Source organism: Canis aureus, chromosome 7, assembly GCF_053574225.1.
Source record: "Canis aureus isolate CA01 chromosome 7, VMU_Caureus_v.1.0, whole genome shotgun sequence".
Classification (NCBI taxonomy): Eukaryota; Metazoa; Chordata; class Mammalia; order Carnivora; family Canidae; genus Canis; species Canis aureus.
In genome coordinates this window covers 62,718,783-62,738,467 of record NC_135617.1, presented here as the reverse complement: position 1 = coordinate 62,738,467, position 19,685 = coordinate 62,718,783, and the positions used below count along the sequence as shown (strand labels likewise).

At 38.8% G+C, this 19,685-nt stretch overlaps 1 protein-coding gene and 1 long non-coding RNA gene across 11 annotated transcripts in view; one reads left to right on the top strand and one right to left on the bottom strand.

Moving 5' to 3' along the window:
* Window positions 1-19,685, top strand: part of LOC144317549 (adenylate cyclase type 10-like) — a 44,850-nt gene that overhangs the window by 16,431 nt on the left and 8,734 nt on the right. For all 10 annotated transcript variants that reach the window (XR_013383544.1, XM_077904099.1, XM_077904098.1 and 7 more), the window contains 12 exons: window positions 4,573-4,649; window positions 4,753-4,942; window positions 5,430-5,485; window positions 6,206-6,359; window positions 6,522-6,711; window positions 7,908-7,994; window positions 9,546-9,817; window positions 10,359-10,492; window positions 11,115-11,243; window positions 13,348-13,623; window positions 14,439-14,768; window positions 18,724-18,787. Coding sequence is in view for 9 of the 10 variants with exons in the window: in XM_077904099.1 (XP_077760225.1) it covers window positions 4,573-4,649; window positions 4,753-4,942; window positions 5,430-5,485; window positions 6,206-6,359; window positions 6,522-6,711; window positions 7,908-7,994; window positions 9,546-9,817; window positions 10,359-10,492; window positions 11,115-11,243; window positions 13,348-13,623; window positions 14,439-14,768; window positions 18,724-18,787 (1,959 nt within the window). In the remaining variant the exon portion in view is untranslated. The remainder of the gene's footprint in view (window positions 1-4,572; window positions 4,650-4,752; window positions 4,943-5,429; window positions 5,486-6,205; window positions 6,360-6,521; window positions 6,712-7,907; window positions 7,995-9,545; window positions 9,818-10,358; window positions 10,493-11,114; window positions 11,244-13,347; window positions 13,624-14,438; window positions 14,769-18,723; window positions 18,788-19,685) is intronic.
* On the bottom strand, window positions 1,265-19,494 carry LOC144317553 (uncharacterized). Its single transcript, XR_013383545.1, has 3 exons — window positions 19,282-19,494; window positions 2,936-3,055; window positions 1,265-2,415 (listed from the first exon to the last, which is right to left on the bottom strand). It is a non-coding gene; the product is annotated as an uncharacterized LOC144317553 (long non-coding RNA).

Here is a 19,685-nt window from a genome sequence, read left to right as displayed (position 1 = left end):
AAAATAAGTATAATACAAACAATGTATCTATATGTTGTGGAAATGTAGAACAAAGGTAGCCTGTCTACAGGAGGGAAGGTGTGGGAAGAGAAGTTGTGCGGCTTTACTAAGATAGGAATGGACCACCACTGGTTAATGCTCTCCTTGCCTTTCGGTCTTAGTCTTTCCTAGTCCCTTGATTTTTCTGGAATTCTCACTGATCTCCCTCCTCCATATCTACCCCACCCTCCCACCTCTACAAAAGCCTTGTCTTAATGAAGGTATAGAAAATTCCATGTTCCCACTAGTTACATTCTAATAATGTGGGTTAGAATTTTTCATGACTTTTTTTTTTCACTAGAAAGCCCTGAAGAAGGTGTATACATTAGATTTGAAAAGTTTTTTTTTTTCCCAAGATTTTATTTTATTTGAGAGAGTAAGAGAGAGAGCACAAGCTGGGGGAGAGGGAGAAGCAGACTCCCCACTGAGCAGGGAGTCTGATGTGGGGCTTGATCTCATGACCCTGGGATCAACTGACTGAGCCACCCAGGCACACTTGAAAAGTTATTTTAAATGTTAGCATCAAGTCAAAGATTTGTTTGCCATACTTATTCAGTATGAAAAAAAATATGTAGCACTTAACATTTATAGGATACTTTGTGTATGTTACCAGTGTGAATGTTTTTATCCCTCCTTTACACATGAGGAAACTAAAGCCACAGAAGAGGAGTTTGTAGCATACAAAAGAGTTGATAATGAAACCCAGACCTTCTATCCTCAAATCCTGTGTCATTTTCATTACTTCACAGCTGCCTCTTATAAAATACAAATACTCTCCAAAAGGGATACCCTATATTACTAATGTAATATTATTGTAGAGGCATTGTAATATCTATAATATTTTTATAGAATATTAATACTGAAAAGGAACTTAGAAATGATCTGATCCAACTTTTTATTTTACAGATAAAAAAGATGCTTCAGATGCCTCATAGATAATCAAACTCTCAGTCCAAGGTAGATGTATGTCGGCACTTCTTTTAAACTTGATGGAATCTGCAGATGCTCCTTCAGCCCACTTCCCACTTCTCTCTCTGGTATGGGTGTGTTGGGGCATCCTTTCCAGTGCTGGCCTCTTCTGCTCTTGAATTTTACATTGGCCTGTGGCCTTCAAGAGCCCTGCCCTTGACCTTTACTCATGAATGAGATGGTCATTTCTTAGACCGTAGTTTAGTGCTTTCAGTCTTAGTTATTTTAGAATATAGTAGATTTTAAGAGCTAGATAGAATCTTAGAGTTCATCTAATCTGACCTCCTCCACCTTTTTTTTTTTTTTTAAATCTGACCTTCTTCTAGAAACTAAGATCTAGAGGTTTTGTTGGTAAGCCACACAGCTTGATAATGTCAGAGCCTGAAAGCTAGTTTCCAGGTCAATTTTTTTTTCCTTGAAGAGAATTATTAATTAAGTAATTTTCCCAAAGCGTGTGTTTGGTTCCTTAATAAATCATGAAAAGAAGATTCTCATGGCCAAATATATTTGGAAAGTGATACAAACTATATTTCCTTCTTGGAGGTTCACAATATACATTAATATTCAAAGGTTCTAAGTAGTCATATAATAAAAAAATTTGTTTCATCAACATTTTAATCAACATTTCCTAAATTTACTTGATCACCAAACACTTTTCTCCAGAAAGACCTAAAGACATCCAGAAGAATGAATGTTCTCAGGAGCATATATTGGAAAATGCTGCACTAACCAGGTGCTAAAACTTGCCTTCTTTATCCATGATCCAAGTGTAGAGACAGACATAGCCTCAGAGCTACTGTGTGCCATCAGTAGCTGGGACTACAGCTTAGGCCTCTGCATCATATCAGCCTCATCCGGACCCAGAACAACATTCCATATCTCTTTTTTCAATGATCCTTTTCTCCTTGGGTCATCTTCTAAATTCCTGTTTCTAGTCTAGGATATACCTTCAATTTTCAGTTCATTTACATAAAAAAATTATTCTCTGAGTCTTATGATTGATCAGGCTTTTCTAGTTTGTGACTGTTTTCCTAGAATATTCTTGAGACTCATGGAGTGTAGTCTCAGAATCTCATCATTATAGTTCTTCAGCACCAGAAATACCTTAGGTATATTTACATATGTTGAATAAAGAATGTATTTTTCATCAGTGAAGAACATCTCTTTTAAAAAAAGGAAGAAGAAAAAAAAAAAAAAAAAGGAAGAAACATGGACTTCCAGGAGTAGCAAGGGGGAATTCAAAAGTCCAATAGAGGGCAGCCTGGTGGCTTAGCGGTTTAGCGCTGCTTTCCACCCAAGGCCTGATCCTGAAGACCCAGGATCGAGTCCCACGTTGGGCTCCCTGCGTGGAGCCTACTTCTCCCTCTGTCTGTGTCTCTGCCGCGCTCTCTCTCTCTCTCTCCATCTCTAATAAATAAACAAAATATTTTTTTAAAAAAGTCCAATAGAAAGAAATAAATGATCAAGTGAGAAAAGTTATAGTTTGTTTCCTTCTCATAGCCCTATTAGTGACTGAGTTTATCACATGCATGAATGCACCCACTCCACGAGTGTTCATTAAACACCACTATGAGCCAGGCACTATGCCAGGTACAATGGATGTAAAGAGAAATAAGACACTGCCTCTTGCACTTAGTAAACAACTACCTTTAATACCATGAAATTTAAATGCAGGAATAAAACTTGATAGGAGCTGCAGCAAAATGCTATTTCTGTTCATTCTCCCCAGAGATCACAGAGGAGTCTTGACCATAAAGACAACGTTTGAACCAGGTTGAGAAAGAAAGGAGTTCAATAGTTGGAGAAAGCAAGAGAGGGCATTTTAGACAAAGGAAGCATGGGGAAACATCCAAAGATGTTTAATTTTATTTTTGGTGTGGCAGCAGAACCAACTGCCTGGTTCGGGTCTTGGTGTCTCTTTACTCACCCTGAACAATGGGCCCAGGTAAAGGCTCTCCATCCTGTCGTTAGAAGAAAGCAGGAGAATTCTGATCGTGTAGTAGACAGTAGTTAGTATTGTTGCACTTTTTATGCTTTCTGTGACAACCTGAAAATGGTTTATTTGTAGATTTAACTTGAAACTAATTTATGCCTCATTGTACCCTCTTTCTCCAGCCACAGAACTTATCTGTCACAAGAAATTTTCGCATCAAGTAAATCTGATTATTCCCTATTATGTATGAATTTGCCACTTTTGAACCTTTGCTTCACCTGGAACAGGGTATGCCCCCTTTTCAAATAATTCATATTTCTCACACTTTCCCATCCCTAGCCTAGGTAGAACCACTTCTCCCTACTGCAAACACCATCTGTGCTGTAGGCATCCTGAACTGCTTAATTTGCACAAACACAGCAGGCTTTTCAGAGTCTCTGCCTTTTACCTCTGGATGGAATGCTGTTGCCCTGCTTTGGCAGTACTTCAGCTTGCAAAGTCCAATCATACGTCCTCTCCTTTCTGAGTGGTTTTTCTAACTCTCTCGTATGAGTTAGTTCGTCCATTCTCTTTGTTCTGTTAATTTGCTGTATTGATCTCTAATATGTAGTATTTGTCTTGCTAACTTATAAATATGTGTCTTCATCTCTCTCAATTTCTACCACCCTTCCCTCTCCAAGACAACTTCTCCAGAGCTCAGTACTTGGTACTGTACATACTTCTCAGTGCTTGTTAAATGAATGAACCTATGCACAAATGAATGAATGAAAAAAATTACTCATTTTTGGGATGCCTGGGTGGCTCAGTGGTTGAACATCTGCATTCAGCTCAGGGTGTGATCCTGGGGTCCTGGGATCAAGTCTCACATCGGGCTCCCTGCAGGGAGCCTGTTTCTCACTCTGCCTGTGTCTCTGCCTCTCTGTGTGTCTCATGAATAAATAAGTAAATTTTTTTAAAGGAAAATTACTCATTTTTAAAATGTATTCCAAAGGCTCATTTGCTTAATGAAGGCTTCCATCAAAAGCCTGAACTTCTGATTATTCCTTTACTCTGACATTCTAGCATTATTTGATCTGTTAACCCTGTATTGATAACTGTTGATCTACTTTTTGTTTTGGGATTTTATCTGAGGCAGCATGGTATAGTGGAAATAACATTGGTCTAGGAATCAGGAGGTCTAGATTCTCATTCTGACTCTTCTATTGATTTCTGTTGTATGACTCTGGGAAAATTAATTAGCTCCTCACTTGTGGGTTTTTGTTTTGTTTGTCAAATGGGGTTAAAATATTTACCCTACATACCTCACATATTTGTTGTGAATTGTCCCTCAAAGGGTCAGATAAAATAATCAGTTTGAAAATACTTCAGAAAACATATACAATCTAACAGATATATGGTATTTTTATTTAGTCTTTCTGCTGATAATACCTCCCCAGCTAAAACTCCATGCATACAGGAACTATTTTGTTCCTTTATAACTTTATGCATACCATGCAATGTAGACAGCAGTCTCTGGCCTTTTCTATTCTGAGCCCCAAAGCTAGATGTCTAGATCTGAGGACTGACAGATCTAGTGCCTCACTTTGACACGTCTGACTATATTTACTAACTGTTGCTTTTCCAATCCCCAGGCTTGTTTCCATCAGTATCACCAATGGACCAGTATTCTGTGGCATGATTGGGGCAGTGGCAAGACATGAATATACAGGTAGAATAAGACATTGGACTGTTGGCTCTGTGACTTTGGGGTGAAAGTGGAAGAGATGGTTCAAAAACTCTCCATCCTTTTCTTTACTGTCTCTCTGACATAGTCATTGGTCCAAAGGTGAGCCTTGTGGCCAGAATGATAACTGCTTATCCAGGTTTGGTGTCCTGTGATGAGGTAACATATCTAAGATCCATGCTACCTGCTTACAACTTCAAGAAACTCCCACAGAAAATGATGAAGAATATCTCCAACCCAGGGAAGATGTATGAATACCTTGGCCATAGAAGATGTATGTGAGTGTCATTGTGTGATAATTTATTCCCATCTCTTTTATAGAATCAGGGTCTAGGAATAATCAGTGTTTGACTATATGAAACTAGAAAGAAAGATGCTTCTAGTCCTGGCCTGTCGGATTAAGATACATAAGAGGAGGGTTTAGTGTCTAAGATCTTTAGCTTTTCTGTTTAGCTCTGAACTAGTTCCTTAGTGAACTTCTTGCTGTCCAACAGGAACAAGAATGCAGTAAGTCATGAATCTGGCTGTTCTTTTTTTCTTTTTTATTTCACAATTTATTTAGTTCTCTGAGCCTGGAACAATCAATATTTCTCCCCTTTCTCCTCATAAAGATTTTTAATTTTTTAAAACTCTTTTATAGAGAACCCTGGACCTTTTCAGTTTTCTGAAAGTACTTGCTGATGAGGACAATTGCTCTCTAGCTATTTAGAGATATACATTCTATCTATTGCAGTCTGTTAATAGACACATTGTCCTTTTTCTCAGAATGTTTGGGAAGAGACATTTGGCCAGAGAGAGAAATAAAAATCACCCTTTGTTAGGTGAGTTTTCTTTTCTACTTTAAATCATATTTTTTCAGCTATAGGTGATTAAATTATTTTTAATGCAAGACTAAATGCTTCTAAGCCTATATTAAAAGAAGAGAGGGAAAAAAAGAACAGAGAGCAGCCCTCTTACTGAATTTATGTTAGAGGCCTTGCTATTTATTCTCCTTGTTGAATGTTTACACTTCCGTGGAGTCTTCTCACTTTGCCTGAGAAGTACCAACATTTAGTAAGAATCTTTGTAAGCCAGAATTCAGCTATTAAGGTCTTGCTCAGCGTGTTATGGATCATCTCAGAGGAGAATTCCTCATCATGAGACAGCAAAGAAAGCACCAAGACTGTTACCACCCACACTGCATATTCCCTATCTTTATATTTATCTTCATTTATATCTATTAGTCTATTATCTTTAAATAGCAATGACTGACTTTGAAGACTAAATTGTTATAATAGAAATGTTTACAAAAATATAAGGAGATACAGTAGCTCCCATGTCTTAATGTTATTACTTAGGCTCCAGAGCAAACCACCAAACGCAGCACACATTTCTATATAGTCCAGAGTTTATTTTATGCAGAGATGTGAAACCTCATCAAAGAATGGGATTCTGCCCAGGATTCTAGGGGAAAAAATCATTCTGAGAATTATCTTTGCAAAATAAACAGAGTGTCTACTAAAAAAGCGCAGGAGTATTAGGTGCTCCCTATCTCTCTACAGATCGGGAGAAAGAACTGGAAGCCTTCCAAATGGCACAGCAGGAATGTTTGCACCAGAAGAAGGGACAAGCAGTTTTGTATGAAGGTGGAAAAGGCTGTGGAAAAAGTCAGCTGTTGGCTGAAATAAACTTCCTGGCCCATAAGGAACAGCACAGGTAAAGACTCCTGCTTCCTGGCTCAGTGTCTACTTCTCTTGAGGCTCCTTTCCCTTGTTGGTGAGATTCTTGTATCATTAGATTCAGCATCCTTGAGCTGGTGGAGTGAGTAAGCTCTCTGTGGGACAAGGGATTCCCAGTGACCACAGTTACATTCACCAGGGTGTTACCACTGAAGCTAAAGGAAACAGATTTCAAGCAGTGCTTCTATGCCATCCAGACTCTCATGGCTATCTTCTTTGAGATCGATACATGTCCAGCCTATTACCGGCAAGAGTGCCTGCACAAACAACTCCATGGGATGGTGGAGGAACCCCTTCACTGCCTTTTTAATGACCTCTTCTTTGTGAAGGTAATGAAGGCCGTGGCTTTCTGAACTGGATTACTAATATTATTTTTGGTGGATAGTAGGGCCCAGTATTGTTTTCTAATCTTATGTATAACCTAAAAATACATAGTTAGCAATGGCAGGGTTGAGATCTGAAATCCCTTTGACACCAAAACCCAGGCTTTCGCTTTGTTGAGGAGAGTAGATTCTAGGACTGACTCTAGCACTTGCTAATTGAATGTCATGGCACAAATCACTCTGCCTGAGCCTACATTTTTTCACCTGTGAAATAATGATTATAGTACTTTATGTGATTAGTACATACATTTTAAAGAAGGTATAAAATAGGTCATAGTGTAAATGTGAGAGATCATAGTGTAAATGTGAGAGGGCTAAATCTGTCAAGGTGTTACTGACCAGTCGAGCATTCCCAGCAATTTTATCCATGTGTTTTCAAGTCAGTTGTGATGTTTTGTTCTTTAACCCTAGCCATGGAGTTTGTCACTTGAATCAGCATCTGAATCTCAAAAGCTTCCAGCAGTCTAAGGTTTACTAGAGTGAGCAGGCTAAGAAAGAATTCCCTGGTCCACAATGCCATTTATTTTTCCTCTATCACTTCTTCTAATCTACCAAGCCTGCAGGGCATGGTATTTAATGGAAAATAGAGAAAAGGAAAATCTCTCCAATCCCTCAGTTCGGCCCTGTCTTAAAACAGGCCTTGCCTGTGGCTCTGGCCCTTGTCCAAGTGCTAGAGGAATAGCCTTACTTTGACTCTCCGGTCCATGTCACTCATTTGCTGTGAGTTGTGCAACTTGCTAGCACAATGTTAGGAGATACCCATCATGATTCTTTCTGACAAGTCTCATACACTCATTCATTCTGGTGTATTTGGAATAACTGGGGTGCTGGCGCTGTCCAAAATAACATTGCTAAATCCAACCTGTCACTTTACTTCTTAGTCATGACCCTTTAAGTGTTTGCCAGAGTCTGGGTTTGGAAAGGGTCGGTCTCTTTCTCTCCTCTAATCTCCAGTTGACTTTCCATGTCACTCTGAATTGTTTATTAGATATTGGATTAGCATTTGCGACCCTATGTGCAGTCCTATAGAAGAAACCCATTCTAACACAAATAGAATCATTGTCTGTTCCCTTTAGAGAGTCTGCATATTTTTATTAGGTTTTCATTGTGAATGCTAACATATGAATAATTTTCTTGGTTAGTTTCCCTTATCCTTTGAAGTTTCGCACATGGATGACCTGACCAGACAAAAGAAGGTTAAGGCATGTTTTTTTCAAGTGCTTCAGGAGGTGGGTACTTTTGCTACATACCATTAATTCTTAATATATGGAGATGGTTTGTGCTTATTTTAACCTATTCATAGCACAGCTTGACTTGGGCCTGTCTATCTGTGATATCTTCATTGTATCTATCTTTAACCTTGAATCAATCCTATTGTACAGCAAACAAGAAAAGTTCTTGGCTCTTCCCTGATCCTTGGTTCTTAATGAAATTTTAGTAACTTACTTTAAAACAGTGGCTTCTAAATGGAAGCAGATAGCTCTTTTACCTCCAATTTGTTACAAATACACTCAAGCCTTAACCCAGATTACAGAGTCAAAAATATCTAAAATTTTTTTTTAATTTTTATTTATTTATGATAGTCACACAGAGAGAAAGAGAGAGAGGCAGAGACACAGGCAGAGGGAGAAGCAGGCTCCATGCACCGGGAGCCCGATGTGGGATTCGATCCTGGGTCTCCAGGATCGCACCCTGGGCCAAAGGCAGGCGCCAAACCGCTGCGCCACCCAGGGATCCCAAGTCAAAAATATCTATAAGCAGAAACTGATGTAGTCATTCTGGAAAGCAATCTAGAAGTAATTAGTCAAATTTTAATAACATACATTTTCTAGACCTAGCAGTTCCACTCCTGGACCTATGTCCCAGGTAGTCTGTCCACTGCAGTGTTTGTGGAGGCAAGGGAGACGTTGGCATCAATGCTCTGCAGTATAATGCAGAAGTTTAGAAGGGAATAGATGAAAACATTGCAACATAGAGTGTTCTTAAAAATAATCTTGAATAAAAAGAAATAATGAGATCTATACAGTAGCATTTATATAAAAAAGTTTACTTAACTATAATGCGCATTTTTTAAGAACACAATACAAACAAAAGGATTTAGGGGAACACCTTAGAATGGTTACCTGCTGCAGCAGGGGGTGGGGAGTATGAATAAAAATGAGTATTTTTTTTCAAGTTTACATGAATAAGGTCTGATAACTGCTAGTTTTAACAAGCACTCAGATAATTCTGATGTGCAGCTTGGTTTGGAAATTACTAATATAAAGTATTATGAGTTCCTATACAGTTTGAAGTCTTTGCCAAAATCAAATGTTTGAAAGCTTTATGTTCAGAGAATATTTTGATGTTCATTTTGTTTTTCAGTTAGAGTGTTTTCTTGTCCAAAGAAACTCAATACATTTCTTTAGAAATTAGACATACTGGCTATATTTTATATTTATAAAATAAGATATGGGGATCCCTGGATGGTCAGTGGTTGGGCATCTGCCTTTGGCCCAGGGCGTGGTCCTGGAGTCCCGGGATCGAGTCCCATATGAGGCTCCCTGCATGGAGCCTGCTTCTCTCTCAGCCTATGTCTCTGCCTCTCTCTCTCTGTGTCCCTCATGAATAAATAAATAAAATCTTAAAAAAATAAGATATTACCTGGACTTAGGATACATTTTATCCTGTATAAAACCCCAGATTTTTTTAATCTGTTGGGAAATTCATGGTACATTTGAAAATCAGATGACTTCATTTCTAATCAGAAGTTGTCACTGTTTCTTTGCTGTTATTTTCAGGCAGTGAGGGAAGCACCACTGATTTTCCTCATTGATGAAGCCCAATATATGGATACAGCTTCCTGGGAGTTTTTGGAAACATTACTCTCCACTGTGCCCATCATCATGGTGATGACATTGACCCCTACTTTCACCCTGTGTGGCTGTGCCCAGCACTTCCTGCAGAGCTCTCAGGCTGTCCTTGTGCCCATTTTGAAGTTGGCAGCGACCTCACTGTTGAGAATGGCATGTTGGGAACTGGGGGTGGTGAGCATCCCCCAAGAGCTACAGATGTGAGTGGCTAGGACTAGCTGGGCACTTCATTAAGGGCAGAGCCAGTGCCATAATATAAGTGAGAAGGCTCAGGTCTCACTTACCCAAGTTGGGGGAGAGAATGGCCTTAGTAACCATGATGAGGCCCAAGGCCAGATTTAAGGATAGACCGTCTCCTAGCAAACCAGTAAAGTGCTACCTTCCTGGGCGACCCAGGTTTTCACTAGACAAGACTTGGATGGTTTGCTTCAGGTGTCAATTATATGTGGTCAGGCCATTTTCTAGAGCTCTTTGGTAAGGGGATGTTAGTTCTTCTTAACAGCAATAGAAACAAAATAGTTAAAAAAGAAAAGTTATTGCTAAAATACATTTCAAGCCATCAGAATCTTTTTTTTTCTTTTTTTTTTTACATTTCTGTGTTGCTTCTTATCTCTGTTAGAGAATATCATCAAGAGCTGACTTTAACAAAAGAAGAAATAATCCTCAGTATGAAATACCCTTATGCTTGGCTCTCTTCAAGTGGGCATCTTAGTCAGCAATCCCCTACTTACCTCCCTACAGCTACCTTCTCCACAGGTGCTTTGGAAATCCCCTCTACTGTGAGGTCTTATGCCAGGACCTTCTCTCTAAAGATATTTTGCTCTTTCATGACCTCCAAAAGGTGGAGGAGAACAGCAAGTGGGAGAACCTCTCAGGTAAGCTTAGCTTCCAGGGTTCTACCCTCTCAGCTGCTGGGGTTCATCCTTTGATATGGCATCACCTGACCCTTAAGAGGCATGTGCCTATTTCCTGCTAACATTCAAAACAAGAGTAAGCCTTCCCAGCCTGCCTCAGAGAACTTAACTGAGTCATTAAATCTATTATAGTTCCTTTTTGAGCAGCCCAAGAGATAGGAATAAGAAAAGAGGATTTATAAACAAAAGTTCATGAGAGAATTGCATATTAATTACTGATGAGAAGGACGACTTGAAGATTTGGATAAGGGGTGGAAGAAGGGAGGAGGGTGGGAGAGGAAGATAGAAGCATGTGTAAATCTGGAAAGGCATCCTAGGGCTGTGAGGGCTGTGACATAATAGAAGGGAGGGCTACTGGAAAGTAAATGGGAAGAGTGTAAATGTTGAATACCATATGGTAGAAAAAATGTTGTTAGTTTCTGAGAGAACATTAGCGAGCAGACAGGATGAGTGGGGTAAGCCACCTTAAACATATGCTCTCTTTATCCTGTTCGTTTCTTGGCTAAATTCTTGTATTTTTGTGCCTTTAAAACTAGTCACTGAGCCTGGTGTTTTCCTCAGTCATTGTAGTCTTTCCCTATAGCCAATGCCATGAAATCCACAATGTATGGTATTTTTCCTGCTGGCTCTGAAGAAGACCATGAACTTTATATCTGCACAGTCAAGGATGATGTGAACTTGGATACAGTGCTTCTCCCACCATTATTAAAAGGCAAGTCCCTTGAAAACCTCAAGTGAACCAATTACAGATGTCACTGCACTTAGTAATTTGGTGATGAATATAGGTCTCTCATTATCATGCTAGTTCCATTTTCTTTTAAAAAAGAAGCCTGCCTTCTATAAATACATTCTGGTACTGCCCAAAGAGCCTTTAAGAGATCTGTAAACGCTACTTGAGTATTGTCTTACTTAAGTGAGCCCCTTGTTCTCTGAGGCTAGTGACTGAGAAGTTTTCTAGTTATTTAATAAAATTAGGTCCCGAGTTTCCCTTTATGCATATTCCTGTGCTAGAAGAGGCACTAAGCAGGGGACATAATGTGGCTGAGATTTAAGAAAATCTATGGTGCTAGTAAAGAGACAGTGTTATACACATAGCAGGAGTTAAATAAAAAGAGGGTGAAGTAAGTTTATCATGACTGATGAGAAAAAGAATGGAGAAGTCATCAGAACTGAGTAGGCATAATCAGATTGGGGGATATTCTTTTTAGAAATGAGGAAGTTGGAGTTTTTTTCATTTCTATTCAAATGTTTGGTGGTCAGGTTCCATACTAAGCCCTTTTAGAATATTATGATGATTAAGCCTGCCTTCAAGTCAAGCATGATCTTGTTGAGAATATAAGACAGGCATATGAAACAGCAGTAGAGAACACCTTGATAATTAAGGGCCAAGGCTCTGGGTACCACTGGCTCTTTCACGTACTGGCTATGAAACCTTAAATAAACTTATCTAATCCTTAGTCTTCTCATCACTTCAATGAGGATAATGATAGCACCTATCGTGTGGGGTTAGTTGAGGATTAAATGAAATAAATCATAGTACATAATAAATATTCAATGTATGTTAGCTTATAATGTTATATTATAACATATAATAGCTCTTATATATAGCCATTATAAGCTAACATTCTGGTGTCTGTAAATACATCTAGACAGTTCACACTCTTACAACGACAACAGGCCATACTTGGCATTGGTTTTACTAACTTGGCAGCATACAGGTCAGAAAATATACCTTCAGGTGGTTTTCTTTAGTGGAGGTCCTTATGACAGTTTCCACTGCTATTCTCTGGAGCCACAAGGGGTATCTTTTGTGTGACAGAATGAAACCATGATGGGTGGGTGCTTAGAAGCCCCATGTCTCAACTAGAAGCTACTGTCTCTTATCACAGCCCCATAGGCATAGATTTCAGGCTCTGCAAGGGATATGACCTATGACAAGAATTACTACACAGAAGGAAACCCAGAACTGTGGCTTACCACCAGTTATTTTTAGCTTATTCACAGTTTTCCTAGTCCAAATTCAGTTTCCCATCAGGGATAATTGCTAGCATAATAAATGTCATGTGGTGACTCAGCTGACATTCTCATTTAATCAGGATCCTGGGAAACAGCTGAAAAGTTAACCCAAGATCAATATTGTCCACAGGGAAGGAAAAGGTTAACTTGTAAGCTAAAACAAATAGCTCATTCAGCAAAGCCTTGGTCTAAATGAAAGGCCAAAGCTAGATTAGGAAGGGCCACATACGTTACAAAAAGGGCCTTGGCATGATTGTATCTGTACTTTATATACATAATTCTACTACTAGTTAATATGTTACTGGAATAATAATGAGAAGAAACTGGAGATGTTTCAGTGGTGTGGTGAATACCTAGTGGTTGTTGCTTGAACAATGATGGGAGAATGAGGACAAATGAGGACTTGGAGATAAGGCTCTTTTAAGAGGTTAGGGTGAGTGGAAAAGGAGAGGACCAAAAGCAAGCTTTTTTTTTTTTTTTTTTTTTGAGAGAGAGAGAGAGAGAGAGAGAGCATGGATGGGAGGGGCACAGGGAGGGGGGAGAGAGAGAGACTCTTGAGCAGACTCCCTGCTGAGCGTGGTGCTCAGTGCAGAGGGCTCAATGCCATGACCTGAGATCATGACCTGAGCTGAAATCATGAGTCAGAAGCTTAAGTGACTGAGCCACCCAGGCACCCTGAAAGCCTTTTTTTTTTTTTTTTTTTTAAGTGAATCGATTATCAACACAATGTATTCTATATTTGTAGAAAGCTTGTTCAGGGCTCTTTTTGTTTGTTTGTTTGTTTGTTTGTTTTTTTCCAGAAATAGCAGTAAACCAGTTAGATCAATTGAGCCCAGCAGAGCAGCTGCTGGTTAAGTGTGCTGCAGTCATTGGTCACTCCTTCCACATAGATCTGCTGCAACACCTCCTGCCTGGCTGGAATAAAAATAAGCTACTTCAGGTGTTGAGGGCTCTTGTGGATATACATGTGCTCTGCTGGATCAACAAGAGTCAAGAGCTTCCTGCTGACTCAATAATAGTGCCTTCCTCGATCAAGATTATTGAACAAATCAAAGAGGAGAAGAAAAAAAAGTCAGGTGAGGAACAGCTGCTTTCTTGTTCTTACCTGAACAGAGAAGAGAACCTTGGGTAGGTATATCTGTGTTCAGAAAGAATATCAATATCCTTTATCACGGGCCTCAGTTTCCTAAAACTATAGCTAAGAAATGGGGGAAAGTGATTCTTTTAATAACAAAGGAGCCATAGTGAATGAATAACCTGTATTTTTCAGAACTGTTTTAATTCCTAGAATTTTAGGTCCTTGTTAACCCCATGTGTTAAGTATCTGTATCTTAATTTTTGGTTGGAAAATAACCCTTTACTGGCTTCTAGGTATAAATAATAAGAAAAAAAGAATAAGCCGTCTTTAAGTTTTAGAAATTTACAATAAAGATAAACATCTGGTATTGAAACACACATGAACAAAGCAAGATATACATTAGCTTGCTACCTCAAATTCTCCATGTAATAAAATTGTAGCATAGACTACCCAAAGCACATAAATTCACAAGTAATTTCCCTTTGACTTTGAAATATGTTTGGGCCTTATATTTGAACAGAGCATTTCTGATGATTTGATATTTATAGTAATTTGTAGTAAAAAAAAATCTCAATTTAGGAGGAACATCTAAGAATTCTATTCAGTGTACTTCTGTACCACTGATCATTTTTTCTCTGTGGTACTTTGTATAAGATATATGGTCAATGTCATTCTCAGATGTGTAATATACTTTATACAGAAGAATTATAAATAAAATTTTCTTATAAACTGCATCATGTGCTTGGAAGTTTGCTACTGATAGCATAAAAGGCCTTTGAGGGAGACTCTCACTGAAATTTTCCTATATTTCAGATGCTGACTCTCCTCTCAGTCTGCAAGAGGAACTATCCCTACCTCAAACAGAGGTGCTAGAATTTGGAGTGCCACTAATACGGGAAGCTGCTTGGGAGCTGTGGCCCAAGGCGCAGCAGATAGCCCTGCACCTTGAATGTGCCTACTTTCTCCGAGATTTGGCCTGCCGCTGTGGGAGCTGTCATGGTGGGGACTTTGTCCCCTTCCACCGTTTTGCCATCTGTTCTACTAAGAGCTGCAATGGGACCTCCCGGTTCTGTAGTTACAAAGATACTGGCTCAGTACTAAGACAAGTGATCACAGACAAATTGCAGCTGCCTTCTCCCCAAGGTAAACCCAGGGAGTAGAAAAAGGACATGCTGGTGTCACTTCTCTTTATTCATGTACCTGGAGCTCTTCATCCAAAAGGTGGAATCAGATTAAGGGAGGAAAATAGGTGGAAAGAGCCATTTATCTCTGTGCACCAGGGATAAGCACCAGAAATAAAAAATGGAATATCAGAGCTAAAAGGAACTTTAGGGATCATGCTTATTTTGGTTGGCAATCTTGGGCAAGTTACCTAACCTCAATTTATTGAGGAAAATAACAATACCAATTGCATAGAGTTACTGTGAGAATTAAATGAGTTAAAATATATAATGTGTTTTGAATAGTGCCAGGCACATGGTTAGTGCTCAGTATATTTTAGCTACTGTTGTTATTATTATTAAACTCTATGCATATATATGGGACCCCAATGTTTATCAGATGGTGTAACTAGGTATTAAGAATACAAAGTGAATAAGTGTGGGTCCCTGAAATGATCAGTTTTAGGGGTTGATACAGACATACAAATAGAGAATTCTAATATGACATGGTAAAGGCAATGAAAATAGCATACCTAGGCATTGGGGTATCTAGAGAAGGGGCCATTGGCCGAGCCCAAGAAGTGAGTAGGAGAAAACTCTCCCTTGAAGGAGATAATGGCCAGAAGTGAGAACTCAGGGATAAATAGGAATTAGTTGCTTGGAGAAGTTTGAGTTAGTGGATAGGTGTTCCCCAAAGCCAGTAGCCCTTCTACCACATTCTAAATGAGAGCTCACACACATTGTTTTAACATTTTCAGTTATTGGACAGCCCATTTCATTTTCAACAACTATTAGAAAGCTTCGTTCATCAAGGTGAAATCTGCCTTCTTATAACTTCACCCATTTTTCAGAGTTGCACCTTTTTAAAAAAAACTATTTAAATTTCAGCTAGTTAACATACAGTGTAATATTAGTTTTGGGTGGACAATATAGTGGTTCAGCACTTCCATACATTACCCAGTGTTCATCCTAAGTGCCCTCCTTATTACCCATCACCTTTTTAGCCCATCTCCCCACCCCTCCCCGCTGGTAACCATTAGTTTGTTCTCTATAGTTAAAAGTATGTTTCTTGGTTTGCCTCTCTTTTTTTTTTTCCATTTGCTCATTTGTTTTGTTTCGTAAATTCTACATAAGAGTGAAATCATATGGTATGTATCTTTTTCTGACTGATTTATTATTTTACTTAGCATTACACTCTCTGACTCTATCCGTGTCAAGGCAAATGGCAAGATTTCATTCTTTTTTATGGCTGAGTAACACATATTGTGTGTGTGTGTGTGTGTGTGTATGTACACAAACAAATATATATATGTCACATCTTCTCTATCCATCAGTTGATGGACACTTGGCTGCTTCTATATTTTGGCTATTGTAGATAATGCTGCTATAAACATCAGAGTGCATGTATCCCTTTGAATTAGTATTAGTGTTGTTGTACTCTTTGGGAAGATACCTAGTAGTGTGATTGCCAGATCATAGGTAAGTTCTATTTTTTACTTTTTAAGGAACCACCATACTGTTTTCCACAGTGGCTGCACTAGTTTGCATTCCCACCAACAGAGGGTTTCCCTTTCTCTATATCCTCGCCAATACCTGTTGTTTCTTGTGTTGTTGATTTTAGCTATTCTGACAGGTGTGAGGTGATATTTCATTGTAATTTTGATTTGCATTTCCCTGACGATAAGTGAAGACAACACAAAGAAATGGAAAGACATTTCATGCTTATGGATTGGAACAACAAATATTGTTAAAATGTCTATACTACCCAAAGCAATCTACACCTTTAATGCAATCCCTATCCAAATACCAACCAGCATTTTTCACAGACCTCGAACAAATAATCCTAAAATTTGTAAGGAACCACAAAAGACCCTGAATAGCCAAAGCAACCTTGAAAAAAGAAAAACAAAGCTAGAGGTATCACAATTCTGGACTTCAAGTTATATTACAAAGCTGTAATGATCAAGACTGTATAGTACTGGCACAAAAATAGACACATAGATCAATGGAATGGAATAGAACACCCAGAAATGAACCCACACTTATATGATAAACTAGTCTTGGACAAAACAGGAAAGAATATCCATTGGGAAAAAGACTCTCTCTTCAACAAACACTATTGAGAAAGCTGGACAGCAACATGCAAAAGTATGAAACTAGGCCACTTTCTTACATCATCCACAAAAATAAATTCAAAATGGATTAAAAGCTTAAATGTGAGACCTGAAATCATAAAAATCTAGAAGATAGCATAGACGATAACCTCTTTGACATCAACCATAGCAACTTCTTTAGATGTCTCCTGAGGCAAGGGAAACAAAAGCAAAAATAAACTATTGGGACTACATCAAAATAAAAAGCTTTAGTGCAGCAAAGGAAACAATTAACAAAACTAAAAGACAACCTACAGAAGGGGAAAAGATATTGGCAAATGACATATCTGATAAAGGGTTCGTATTCAAAATATATAAAGAACTTCTAAAACTCAATACCAAAAAAATGAAAAACCTGATTTTTTTAAGAGCAGAAGACATGAATAGACATTTTTCCAAAGAAGACATCCAAATGGCCAACAGACATGTGAAAAGATGTCATCACTGATCATCAGGGTAATGCAAATCAGACCTGTGCTGTCTTCCATATTTGAAGACAGCTGTCAAGACCCAACCAAATCTTGTCTTTTTCTATTCTGATAGTTGTTGTTGGTGTTGGAAAGGGAGAGATGGTGAATCGTTTGTGGTAACAGACTAAAATCAATAAGTTAATCTATTCTCTTAATGTCTGTTCTAGCTATAACATTCTGATGACTCTGTGAAGGTGGACCAGTGACTTGGAAAAATTGGTCATTGGCTGTTGAACTCTTTGGGCATTCACACTTTTGTCCTTTCCAAGGAGAAAGAGAAAAGTCACAGTGAATGTCCTGGTCTAGGATTATAAAGAAATTACTATCATTCCTATTTCCCATATGACTTTTTCCTTTTGAGAGGTCAGTGTCAGCTTTAGATTACACAGCCTGATTGGTCTATATGAGAAAGGCCCAAGACCTTCCCAGCACAACCATACTCTCTGAGGATGCTTCCCAGATTCAAGGTCCCTGTGCATGGCCATGCAGAACAGGCACTGCACAAATCTAGACAGTGCTAGTCAACACATGCTATGATGTGATGGTTCCCCTGGAAATTGCATTGCCATAGTGCTGCCAAACTCCTGGTTCTTGAGTTACCTTAGTCTTACTTTACCTTATTTGACATTGTTCAGCAATCAGAGAGCTGGTCCTTTTCCTTAACACAAGTTCTCCCTACAACCGTCGTCTGGTACTCCCTTTCAATCCCACCATCCATGCCTCTGAGCCCTAATGGTAACATTTCCACATCATTCCCAGTTTTTTACTTTTTGATCTGTGGAAAGGCAGCTGCAGAGGAACAGAGAAATCTGAAGGATAAGGGCTGTTTGAAGCCAATTAGGTAAAGCTGGAACCCTTGCTGGCCACTGTAACTCTAGTGAACTGTGGCATCAGGGGTCCTTGTGATTTTCTACACTAGGTCTAGCTCTGTGATTCACTCTCAGCTGGTCGTGAACTCAATACAGATATATTCAAGGATTTCTTCTATTAGAAGTAGCCATCAAACCAGATGGACCTGTTATTTATTCATTTCTCTAGCAAATAGAATTAGGGACTGGTTTGGGAGGTTTGAGAAGAGTTACTATTTGAATCCTAAGTAGTTGCCATTAAGGAATTTGTAATCTACCATCCTGTTTTGTGTGTAGGCTGATATTAAACCTAAACTTGATATTAAACCTAAACAATTGAGGGAGGCAATTAGGTCATGAATAAGCTTCTGAACTAAGCTTCAGAGGAGAAGTAGTCAAGAATTGGAAATATTCTCAATTAATACAAAGATGGATAATGAAAGATAATAATCTTTTTCTCTCTACAGATAGTTTTCAGTTCCAGACAAAATCATTCAGAAGTCAGGAGGCCTTCACAAGTGAACACTGCAGGTAAATGGAGATGCTGAGAGTGGGCTTGGGGGACAAGGAAGTGAGACACAGGTGACTATTAAAAGGGCCACTTGCCTCACCTGCAGACCAGGAATGCCTCTGACCACCCAGGAGTAGTGACCCTTGTACGCAATCCAGAGTTCAAGTTAACAGAGAATTGGAAAGGCAATTTTTGATTTTTTTAGGGAAATTATTCCTTAGTGTTTAGGAGAAACTTCATATAATAGTTCTCGAATGCACTATACACATAGCAGATTTTTCTCTGCTATAAATTTGCCTTCTCAATTATGTTTGACCCCAGATGATATTAAAAGGAATTTACATTGCCTAATCGTGTGCCTCCTGACTTTCTAATGTCTAGCCTATCAATTTTAAATGTCCCTACCTTGAGTTCACCAGCCCCTCTAGAGTTTCCTGTCCTGCTTATCCAACTTGATTTCTTAGAGGTTTTCAAACAAAAATCTGTATTCTACATGAATCATCCCCACACTCACCTGTATATCTCTGCTCACACAATTATCCCTTTTTGAAATTCTAAGTGGCCTCCATATCCTTCTGCTTATCAGAGTGTTCAGTGATCTTCAAAACCCTCCTCAGTTTCCATCTTTTTTAACCATTCTGCCTCAGAGAGATTAACCTCTTTCGAATTCATGGTGTTTATAGAGAGTGCATGGACTAGTAGTCAGAGAAGTGAGCTCTAGTTTGGTTCTATTCAGTAGCTGTGAGGTCATTCAGAAGTCACTGAAGCTTCCCAAGCCTCAATTGCCTCTTCAGTAAAAGGAGGGTAGTTTTTGCCTATCTGAAAGACAGTGTTATTGTAGGATAAGATGGTGTTGTATAAAATCATGTTCAAATGTGTTGACAAAGTTCAAATATGCTCATAGAGAAATTATTACTA